This window comes from Episyrphus balteatus, chromosome 2 (assembly GCF_945859705.1).
Source record: "Episyrphus balteatus chromosome 2, idEpiBalt1.1, whole genome shotgun sequence".
NCBI lineage: Eukaryota > Metazoa > Arthropoda > Insecta > Diptera > Syrphidae > Episyrphus > Episyrphus balteatus.
Genome location: NC_079135.1, coordinates 53,359,618 through 53,371,805, shown reverse-complemented (window position 1 = coordinate 53,371,805; position 12,188 = coordinate 53,359,618). Strand labels below are relative to the sequence as shown.

Sequence of the window (12,188 nt, the reverse complement as noted above, 5' to 3'; positions counted from 1 at the left end):
ATTGCATGAAGGGTGCCAATAATTGGTACAAAAATCGGGGGTGCCAACCATTGTACCCCTTACGCTATATTCGTTAATTTTCTGGCGTTAAATCTATCAACTGGACATTTGAATTTAATAACAAAACAAAATTGAACTGAGATATTGGAGATCATGAAATAAAAAATCCAGAGTAGGTATGTATATATTAGGAATTGCTGAGAAAATCGTATACCTATAAATATTGGACAAATACCTTATAAACTTGAGCTACTACCTTCTGTTAGACGAAAAGTTCTATTCTACATACATAAGAAAAGGAAAATATAAATCGAAACAACCAAAAACTAAACTACCGAAATGACAAATAACCAAATCATATCTTACAAACGAGTTGTTCTATTTTCTGTCATTAATTTAAAAAATAAAACATTCAAAGTAAAATTTGATTGTTTAAGAGTTTGTTTCTCAGTGTATGGCTAAACTTCTGACCAACTTATTAAAAAAACATTATAAATTTAAATTATCCCATTATGAAATTTTGGATGAAAAAAAATCAAAATAATTTTGATTTGTTAAAATGTATACTTTAAAGAAATATGTATGTATAAGCAAAAATGTTTCCTTGTTCATTATAATACTATACATTATCTTGACATTAAATTAACGTAGAACTTAACTTGCTACTGGTTCGATATTATGATAATTAAATGAGCTTGTTATTTGACAAATCACTTCAAAGTTATTTCCTTAAAACCTTAGTCAGACATTGAAAAACGAGGCCTTACCTTATTAACATCCAAGAGAATTTATTTAAGGTTTATCTTAAATAGAAATGCCTCAAAGAGTAACATAATAAAAGAAATAAAATTTTAAATCAAATGTATTTGACCCTATTTTCTTTTAAAATTTAACATTGGACACATTCCTCTCTTATAGTAAGGTACGAACATCATTGGAAATGATTGAATTTCATTTTGAAGAAAAAAAAAAAAAAAACCAAACTGTTTGTTGTATCTACATTGTAATGCCTTAGAATTGAATATTACTGTTAATAAAGTAATTAAAATAAAACTTAACTCCATTATAAATTTTGAAAAAAAAAATTAATTAATTAATTATATTAATTTTGTTGAAAATGTTTTAAAAATAAATAAATTATTAAGAATCAAAATCAAATCAATTCTACCTTACTATAGTGAGGATTTTATTTTTGTATTTTAAAAATATATTTTAACATAATTTTTTGTTTTATTTTCTTAAGTTCAATTAAAAGAATAAAAAAAATAATGTATTAGCTGTATATTTAAAATTTTGCTCCTTGCTTGCACATGTGTAGAAGGCTTCTTTTTCATTATTGATAGTTTTAATTTTTTTATGTATTATTCAAATTAATGAAAATATTGATTTAGTTTGATATATTTTGGTTGGTTTCCTTTATATACTTTTTCATATTAAAATTAAATGTGCATGTTTTTTTCTGTAATGGGATTTTTAAATATCAAATTCAATAAATTTTATTTCTATAAATAAAAATTAAACAAAATTTATATGATGTGTTGTTGTTGTAGTTGTTGTGACAAAAATGGTGATATGAATTTACTTATCCTAAACAAGGACTTATCGAAAAACCTCAACAGATTTGAGGGGTTATTGATCAAGTTAATATTTTTCATAAGAAAGTTTAATTTTAAATATTTAATTTTAATGCATAGAAATAGAAAACAAAAATTGTATGGGACACATTATTTACTTTTATCATAGTATTTGATAATGTATTCTAAAATTATTTGTAATTCCATGCCTATAACCGCAAATTGTGGGTTAAAAAAATATTCTACATTTATTTTGATAGTTTACGTTAGTGTTCACAATCCAATTTATTGATTTTAATTTTTAAGATAAATTCTCCCTCTAATCAATGTGTGGAAAAGGCCTCTTTACTTTTAAGTCTTTCACATTAAACTTTCATACAAAATAGATACAAATTATTATAGGAAGTTAAAACTTCCAAATCTTTTGTTCATATCACCTTTGCTACAACAAACCACACACCAAACTGTATTGAATAGTGTTTAAAAAGCTGTCTCCTGGTCGATTTATAATAAGTCTGGACAACTTTTTCGAACTCTATTATGCCACATAAACTTCAATATAATAATATGTAAAAAAAAAACAAAACTCAATTCAATGGTCTACTCATAATGTTTAGTGTTTAACTATTTTATATTCGTTAGTTGTTCAAAATTGATTCAAAAACATGCTATAAAATAACTTATTCCAATTTTTTTTTTTTTTAATTCCAATAATAAATAGCCAATCCCAAGTCCCAGGCTGGGGACGGTCTCTGTCGGCGGGGGAGTCCCACCCGAAAACGCACTCGATGCTCTGTTAGATGAACTTCAAACTTTCGCAAAGCCGCTCAATCAGAATAACGATGTAAGTAGATTTCAACAATTTATTCAAAATTACATAAAAACATGAAAATACTTAAAATTAATTTCAGTTACGCCCTGATGATTCAACCTCTGATGACAGCTCGCAAGCTATTCACAGCACTGTTACCACTCAGCTTTCTCAAGCCAGCCTATACACTCCTGGTGATCTTCAATCTCAATTGGCAAATGCTGCTGCTGCCGTTGTTGCTGGCAATAGCAACACTCTGCATGTCAACTCCAACATTGGCAGCCTTCGACGCCTCCATTCTTATCCGAGTGGCTCGGATACTGACACCAGTCCTCCGCAACCAATCCGCCCTAGTGGCAAACCACCAGTTCCTGAGCGCAATGCTGAGCTCCTTTCAAAGGTTGGAAATAAACGGGTCCCCCCACCACCTCCTCCACGGACAAGCTCACGTAGTCCACTGGCAAGCCCGACCAGCCCAAATATACCAATAAGGTTGCCATCGTTAAGTGAATCGACTGTTGACATCTCGATGGGTAACGGAGATGGCAGTGGCAACTCAAGTGGTAATGAATCTGGTAATGACCATGCTCAACGACAGATGGCACTAGAAATGCGCCATCAAGAATTGCTCAAAAAACAAAAACTTTTGCAGGAGCAATATGCTCGCTTACAACAAATGAGTAAGAATTCAGTAACCATGCCCCCATCTGATATTATGCAACTCAAAAAGACCGGAAGTGAGTCGAACTTGCCTCAAAAAATGGGCCTAAATATGGCAGTTACAGGTTCTATGAAAAATCTCAACACCGAGCTCAATGTTTCCGAAAAGAACGAAAAAAATCTCGCAAACAAAGGTGAACCCAATGAGATGTTAGGCAATGGTGCTGCCGGAGTTGCACAGTCCCAAAAGGCTCAAACTACGACCACAAGCAAAGTCTACGAAACAGATATACTATAACAAAAGGTAAAGACAGCATGGAATGAAACTGAAATCGATGCTTAAAGCAAAGAATTTCATAATTTTTTTTTGACAAAAGAACGCACGCATAAGCATTTAAATGTTAAACTTAAAAAAAAAAAACAGTAAAAAAACAAAACAATATGGAGGCTAAACAAAGCACACAAGCGCACCAGAAGATGCAATAGCTAAAAAATTTAGTGTTTATTCAATACAGAGCATAAATCGTTATTCCCTAAAAAAAATATGTATTATCAAAAAAAAGCCATAACTAGAAAAAAAAAAATAGAGTAAATGTATAAAGGATCTAGACAGGATTTAGATATAACGTACCTACTTACACAATGTCAAAATGATTAACACAGATGTATGTACATCAATAGCTATATAGAACGATTTAATTTTGTTACTAACGAGAGTTTTGAGCTAGTATCTATAATTATGTAGTTTTCCGAAAATTGAAGATTATAGGAAGAATTTGTATTATTTTATTTCAGTCTTGCAGAGATATTTTTTTTACCGGTAAAATCAAAAATCTTCACAGTAAATTCTTTTTTACGTACTCCGCATTTTTTTTTTATCGATATTAAATAACTTCTTACAGAATAGTATTGATTAACTACATCTTTTTGTAGTCTACACAGGCATATTTTCTGACGCCTATACTGATGTTTTTAGTCGAAACTTCGAATGGGGCTTACCAGAAAACTTTGTAAGACCTTAGCTTAGTCAAAATTAATTTGAGTGGCATAGTTTTGATTCTGTCCAATATTTAACAATTTCTTCATTTATCCCCTTATACCTAAGTTGTTATATTTAGGTACCTTAACATTATCTCCGGATCGAAAAAAGTCTGTGGTACTTTGTAGCTCAGAAAGGTAACCAAACATACTTATTCATGACGCAGTGTTATAGAAAGTGCTGATAGTCTTCTATCTTCAATTCCGAGAGCTCGTCAAGGTCTTTGCCGAAGGTTTACAAATAAATTGGTTTCTCGTTCAACCAAGAGCCTGATATTGAAAAAGAAGCCATTGATGGTTCCCTCAACTTCGTGAGAAAGTTTTATAGGGAATAATAAACTTCAATCTGGTGAGTCTTGAAGGTCTGATTCTTACCTGCCCAATTTATCTGCTCGTTCATTATTCTACCATCAATACCACGGATTGGCCATCAAAGGGGACATTTCAACAATGGCAAATTCGTCTCATCATTCACGAGGAATGAAATTTTCTTTCACGGAGAAAAAAGTGTCACTTTAAAATAACATGATGCGCACATTAAATTTCACCACTTTAAATTAAGGTGATATCCGCTTAAAATAAGGTGATTCCACTTAAACTCAGTTAAATTTAATGCACGGAGAAAACAGACCACATAGAATTAAGCGGATTGCACCTTAATTTAAGCTGATTTCTGCATGGTTTTTTGCTAAGATGATGTTTGTTTCCATGTGAGAAGGTAAATTATTATTGAATTAGTACATAAATCGTTTTTATCTTTTAATAAGATCTAATTTCTCCAACTTCTTCAGCCAAAATTTAAGTTTTTAAGCGCTTTAATTTGATTTAGTAAATTCAATCAAAAATTTAAAGTTCAACATGTAGAATATATTTTTAATCAAAATAGTGAATTTTTAAAGTTTATATAAATAATATAGATTTCTTCCTATAAATCTATCTTCAACTTACTCTTAACAAACATTTATCCACCCAAAATATTCCAGACCTATTTCCTATACGTAAAACAAATAAATAAATAGATCATTCTAAGAAAATTACTTCAAACAAAAAAAAACTATATACATTCGTGTAGAATCTTATAAAACTCATAAATTAAAAAAAAAAAACAAAACAAAAAAAGCAGTATGCATGTAAGAGGGAAAATTTTATGATGTGCTATTAAATTGGGTTTTTATATAAATTTCAAACATTTATAAAGCACACACACCAACATTCTTTAATATACAATAAAATTTAATTTTTTAGCAAAATGAAAAAGAAACACTTTAAATAGAAAAAAAAACTCAATGTTTACTTTTAGGGAAATTAAACATTATAGAAAAATTTAATACTTTTTCTTTAAAATAAAATCACAGGCACTTAAGTAACACGAAACACATTCATGATATACGTTGTAAAACACTCCATTTTTGTATTTTATCATAATGTAATCGTATATTTAACAACAAAAAAACAAAAATTAAATCAAAATTAACTTACGAAATTTGTATATATAAAAACTTAAACAATAATAAAATATTTATCGTTATTTTATTTTAAGTTTAAAAATCTTTTATGTTTAAAGTTGTACATTTTGTTTTTGTTTTAATTTTGTTCGTCCTAATAAGTATTTGTTTTGTTTAATATATATAGGGATTGTGTAGATAAATGATTAAAAAAAATTTAATATTTATTCTTTAGGTATTAAAATATATAAATTTTTGTAATTGTGTTCTTGCGTCTATAGATATTTTAGTTTTTTTTTTTTTATAAAAAAAATATATATATACAGTTCAATAGATGTAAAAACACACATATATATACACATATGATTCACAAGTATTTTTATTACTTTCAAAATAAATTATAGAATATGATAAATAAAAATTCACTCAGAATGTTGAAAATGATACAAGAAAAAAAACGAAATAGTTTTATTTGTAGACATAAATTCCCGAGTAAATCAATGTAAGAATTAAAATGAAATCATACAATGGAAAGAAATGTGAATGTTTGAAGAAATATGACCGCAAAATTAAACGAAATAAAATGAATAATGATTAAAATAAATTACTTGGTTTGTTTTAATTTATTTAAAAGGAATTTGAAATTTGTGGTGTAATTTATTTATTGGCTTCCTTTTTATTGGCTGTCTGACAAATAGGCAACAATTTTACAATTATAGTTATAGTAAAACCGAAAACACTTTTGAAGTAATGACGCAGATATAAAATTTTTCCATAGATGTTTTATTTGTTAAGAGAGTTAGGAACTGAAAGAATGTATCAATATATTTATTTTAAATGTGTTTTTGAATTCCATGATCAGGATTTAAAAAAAAATTACTAAGGGTTTTACATTTTGATTAATTTATAACTCAATTTGGAGGACAAATTTTTAAGCTCGGATACGATGAATCAAATGATTTTGGAAAACTTAAGGTAAACTCGAACTGATACAAAAATGAAAATAAAAATTAAATAAAAATCTACCTAATTAAAAAAATCATCATCACCTAGTGCTATTTATTAATGATATGCATTTCTAGAACCTCAGTTTTAGAATAATTTCTCACGTTTCTAGCTCAAATGAACAGGCTGTTTATTTGAGCTAGACACATGAGTTGTGAAATAATTTTAAATAAGCCTGTATACTAGGGTGTGTCAAAATGCTAAAGTATGGAATTTCCAAATGTAATAGCTTTTAAAAGTTACATTACTTGTCAAAAATAAATGCTGCGTTTACAATTTTCATTTTGATTAATATCTTTTGCTCGCTCAAAATATAGGAAGAAATCAAAGAAATTTGAATTTTTAGAGATTTTTGAAATAAATGTTTCTTTTTTAATTGAGCCGTTTTAATACAAAAACAAATATATTAAATATATATCTTTATAAGAAAAAACTTTTAAGCTTATATATGTTGGAATTGAACAATTAGTAAAGAAGCCGCTAAATAATATGCGAAGGAAAAAATACATTTTTTCATATAAAATTGTTTTTTTCCTTACAACTTCAACCGATTTGAGCGAGCCAAAGACGAACGATATTATGAATTTTTTATACATATTTTTAAACCTTAGACCCTAATAAAACTTTTGACCACTATTACATTGCAAAATTAGAGTACTTTTTTCGGCCATACAAAAGTGACACACCCTACTGTATACTGTATTTCTTGAGCCAGGGAAAATATAGTAAAACAAAGCAATAGATCCTGTATTCTCTTGAAACATAGTTTTTCCTAACAAGAACCATATAGTTCTTCCTGTAATACCGTGTATTTTAGTGTTGTACTTGTAGACATGTAGTTACAACTTACAAGCACAAATAATGTAGTTTTAATTTAACGTTTCATAAAAATTTTCATATATTTGTAGTCCGGCAAATAAATTCAAATAATTTTTGCTTCTAAAAAACTACAAATGTAAATGAAATTAAATTTAACAACTTTGATAAAGCAAAGCCAAAGAAATGCAACACTTATTGGATGGTAAAAGATAACATATTTAAATATTCAGCAATTTCTTATTGAAGAAAAAATGCTTAGAGTACCTAGGTACATTTATAATGAAATTATATATATTAGGGTGGGTCAAAAAAATCGAAATTCTTTTTTTTTTATTTGGTACTCCGAAAAATTGATTGCTAGACCCCTCTAGAATATACACACCAAATATGAGCTCTTTATCTTAATGGGAAGGTCCTCCGCTTTTCAATTTTCCATTTTTACATCAAGCTTCTACTAAAAAAAATAATTTTTTTATTAATTGACTTTTTAGCAAATTTCTTTTCATATTCTTGTAGGAAATTGAACGCTCTACAAAAAAGGCCTTATACACTTTTTTCGTTTATCTAACCGTTTAATAGATATTTTAGGCCCAAAAATCAAGAAAATCTTTAAAAATTCGTTTTTTGTTCTTAATTTTGTAACAAATTGAAAAATTATAATAATCAAACGCGCAAGACATATTCTTGTTGGAAATTGCTTCTTCCCCAAAAAAGGTGTTGTTAACTTTTTTCATTAATCTAACCATTCTAAAGATATTCGAGGTGAAAGTTAAAAAAAATTATAAAAACATTTTATATTTTTAAAAAATTTCCAATTCACTGAAACTTCATTATTTTCAAATTAGCAAGATATATTCTTGTAGGGGCTTAAACGTTCTACAAAAAATTCCCTGGAATCAAATTGATTGCTTTAACCGTTTAGAAGATATTCGTATCCAAACCAATGCTCACTGATTTCAATAGTTTTCTTATGACCCGTATGCATTGCGATTTGGATACTAATATCTTCTAAACGGTTAAAGCAATCAATTTGATTCCAAGAAATTTTTTGTAGAACGTTTAAGCCCCTACAAGAATATATCTTGCTAATTTGAAAATAATGAAGTTTCAGTGAATTGGAAATTTTTTAAAAATATAAAATGTTTTTATAATTTTTTTTTTAACTTTGACCTCGAATATCTTTAGAATGGTTAGATTAATGAAAAAAAGTTATCAACACCTTTTTTGTGGAGCAATCAATTTCCAATAAGAATATGTCTTGCGCGTTTGATTATTATAATTTTTCAATTTGTTACAAAATTAAGAACAAAAAACGATTTTTTAAAGATTTTCTCGATTTTTGGACCTCAAATATCTATTCAACGGTTAGATAAACGAAAAAAGTGTATAAGGCCTCTTTTGTAGAGCGTTCAATTTCCTACAAGAATATGAAAAGAAATTTGCTAAAAAGTCAATGAATAAAAAAATTATTTTTTTTTAGTAGAAGCTTGATGTAAAAATTAAAAAGCGGAGGACCTTCCCATTAAGATAAAGAGCTCATATTTGGTGTGTATATTCTAGAGGGGTCTAGCAATCGATTTTTCGGAGTACCAAATCAACAAAAAAGAATTTCGATTTTTTTGACCCACCCTAATATATTGTATATATCAGATTTATTCTAATTTACGTAGGGTAGAGTTGTCTAATTCCGGCCCTCTCCAGTAGCCGGCCACCTTTCAGAAAAATCGTTATTACTAGTGATTTCGTAGGATTTATTCCAAATGTTTACTCTTATTCTGTTTTTTTAAATAGTGGAGTAACTAAAGCTCAAAAATTGGCAATATTAGGGAACCCGGCCGAACAGCTTAGATTTTGATGATCTTTTTTTTCAAACGTCGGTAATTAAAAATACTTTAAAGTCTATAGATTAAAAATTACCGGTGTTGCCGTTTTGATTTTTTAAATTTAATTGAAGATTTTTGTGAACAAAAACAAATTTTTTTCAAAAATTTTTCTTAAATTTCATAAATTAATTGATGCCAAAAGATTGTCTAGGAAATTCAAGGAAAAAAAATATATGGGAGTGAGGGACAATCTTCCATAGTTCAAGCGATAGATGCAATTTTCTTATTAATTGACTTCAAACACAAAAAAAAATATTTGAACACAACGGCAACACCTACAATATTCAAATATACATTTTTTAAAAGCTAGAAGCTTAGTCATATATGTAAAATTAAAATAAAGTAAATTGAATGATCGGCTTTTGAAAGAATGGTAATTGAACTGATTTTTGAAAAAAAAAATTATTGAAAAAATTTTAACATTTCGTTTTTTAAACTTGGTCGTAATATAAAATGCATTTATTTTCAAATTTTTTTGGCCGCATTTATTATGATTTCAAATTATAAAAGGAAATGTCAATATGTATTACGGTTTATGAAAAAAATTAAAAAGTATTTCATTTTCGAAGAACTTTTTTTAATAAAAGTTTTGAAAAAAATGTAACTTATTTTTTTTTTAAGTTCAACATCTAAACATAAAATTATTTTTTATTCATTTAATAACCCTTACTGTTTAAAGTTAAATAGCAAAAATTTAAAGTTCCTATTTACCACAGTCTTTGAGAAAATTAATTATTTCAATGCAAAAATTCAGTTTTAATAAAAAAAAACCATTGAAATTGAAGTAATTTTCCATGTTTTTTTTTCAAAAGCGTGATATATTTTACCTTTTTTGCTTCGAAATTCAACTGATTATATTTATGGCCAAAAATTTGTTTTAAATAAATTCATATTTTATTAGAAAAAGTTTGGAAAAAAGTCATTTTAAATTTTTCTAATAACATTTTTTTTTTTAATTCTGAGTTTGAGGACCATTTTTTCAAAAAGTCTTGATTAAATTTAGTGGATTTAAATTTAAGAAATAAGAATGAGCTTATGGCTTTTTAAAAATGTATTTTAAAATATTGTAGGTGGTGCCGTTGTTTTCAAAATATTTTTTTTGTGTTTGAGGTCAGAATGTTAGAAAATTGCATTTATCGCTTAAACGATGGAAGATTGTCCCTTACTGCCTTTTATATATTTTCCTTAAATTACCTAGAGAATCTTTTGCTATCATTTGTTTTATGAAATTTAAGCAAAAACAAATGGTTTTGTTAAAAAAAAATTTATTTTAATTTTAAAAAACAATACGGTAACACCGACAATTTTTAATCTATAGACTTTAAAGTATTTTTAATTACCTACGTTTGAAAAAAAAATCGTCACAATCAGAGCTGTTCGGCCGGGTTCCCTTATAATTTGCTTTAGTTACTCTACTAAAATGTCTCTCCTAAAATTACAATATTCTTATTACTCTTGTTATTCAGTTTTCTTAGAAAAAAATAAGTTTTTATGAAGTGATCCAACCAGGCATGGGTTTTTTTTTTAATTTTACTGCCGAAACCTACTATCGTAATTAGTGTATTGTGGAAACAATTTCAGAGCTAATTCTTTGAAATGTTGTTTTTCTTATTAAATATATATTATTCTTCAAATAAAATAGGTTTTAAATAGGAAAAAGATGTGAATTTTGGTTATTTTAAGGGGAGGCCGGAGATAGAACACAAAAAAAGCTTTGAAATTCAAGAGTTTCCTGTATTCAGCCCCCCTTTATTGATAAAAGTTTAAAAAGTGGGGAAAAATAAATACATTTTAAAATCATTTGATGTTATAACTTATTAACAATCAAAATTGTTTCTAAATTCTTAAAACACAAAAATTTAAATAAAAAACATTCAATTTATAAATTATTATAAATTCAGTGGACGGAAATGGGACACTAGATGGCCAAAAATAGGAAACAAAGGCCGGATTTAGGAGAATCGGACTTTTTTATACAAAAACTTAAATCAAATATTTTTGGGAACTATAATTAACTATTTTTTTAACCATACCAAAAAATTATTAAATAAAGTACATTTTATTTCAAGAATTATTCGAAAATGTTGAAATTTGACGTTTCTAGGCTTTATTTTATGAGACGGAATCCTTAAGGGGCCGGCTACTAGCAACTCTACCCTACCTACTTGATCCGAGGCTATAAAAAAATATGTCCTCGCATTTATTATAATCGCGATAAATAGGTTCCACATTAGTTTCTTTAAGAATGTATGTAAATGTATTTACCTAAAATATAAGAATATCTTGGATTTTTAAAATTATTTCTCAAAAGCATAAAAACTATTGAAAGGGGGTGATGAAAAGATTTTTTGTCTATTAACTACTATCGTTCTCCTGAATTCTTAACAGATTTTATATTTATTACGATTTCTAATTATCCTGATAAGTTTTTAATGAGCCGATTGCACAAATTAAACTTACAAATTTAGAACTTAAATGAATCATGAAACCTTTTATAAAGAGCAAAAAGTAGAGAATAAAAGTTTGTGTTAAAACTAATATTTAAGTTTCGATTCAGCAATTGGCCTTCTGAACGCTTTTGGATCGTTTATATCAATCAATTTGTTTGGGAAAACAATCTATATTTTCACTTGCCCTATGCTATAAGGCAAATATTGGTTTCGTATAAAAAAAATCAAGGTTTTAATCAAAACCGATGTTGAAACAGTCCAAAAAAGTGGGTCTCCTAATTCCGTCCGTCTGTCTGTGCGTCCATCTGTACACATTTTCACAGCCTAAACGGGTGGACAGATTTTCTTCCAATTTATTTAAGATGATTTTTATGGAAAAGTAGTTTTTTTATACCTCGCTTAGAACGTGTTTCAGTACCTGCCATACAAAATTTTCAAGTTTTTGCAAATTTCTCGAAAACGGCTCTAAAAATTTAGATTAAATTTGCATACGTTCAATTCAA

At 27.6% G+C, this 12,188-nt stretch overlaps 1 protein-coding gene across 22 annotated transcripts in view; it reads left to right on the top strand.

The window, feature by feature from the left end:
• LOC129911982 (coiled-coil domain-containing protein CG32809) overlaps window positions 1–5,226 on the top strand; it is a 321,116-nt gene extending 315,890 nt beyond the window's left edge. For 20 of the 22 annotated variants that reach the window (XM_055990027.1, XM_055990032.1, XM_055990030.1 and 17 more), the window contains 2 exons: window positions 2,296–2,418; window positions 2,486–5,226. In XM_055990027.1, coding sequence (XP_055846002.1) covers window positions 2,296–2,418; window positions 2,486–3,343 — 981 coding nt within the window. In that variant the 3' untranslated portion in view covers window positions 3,344–5,226. The remainder of the gene's footprint in view (window positions 1–2,295; window positions 2,419–2,485) is intronic. The other 2 variants (XM_055990045.1, XM_055990046.1) reach the window with 1 other exon arrangement.
• Window positions 5,227–12,188: the final 6,962 nt, after the last annotated feature.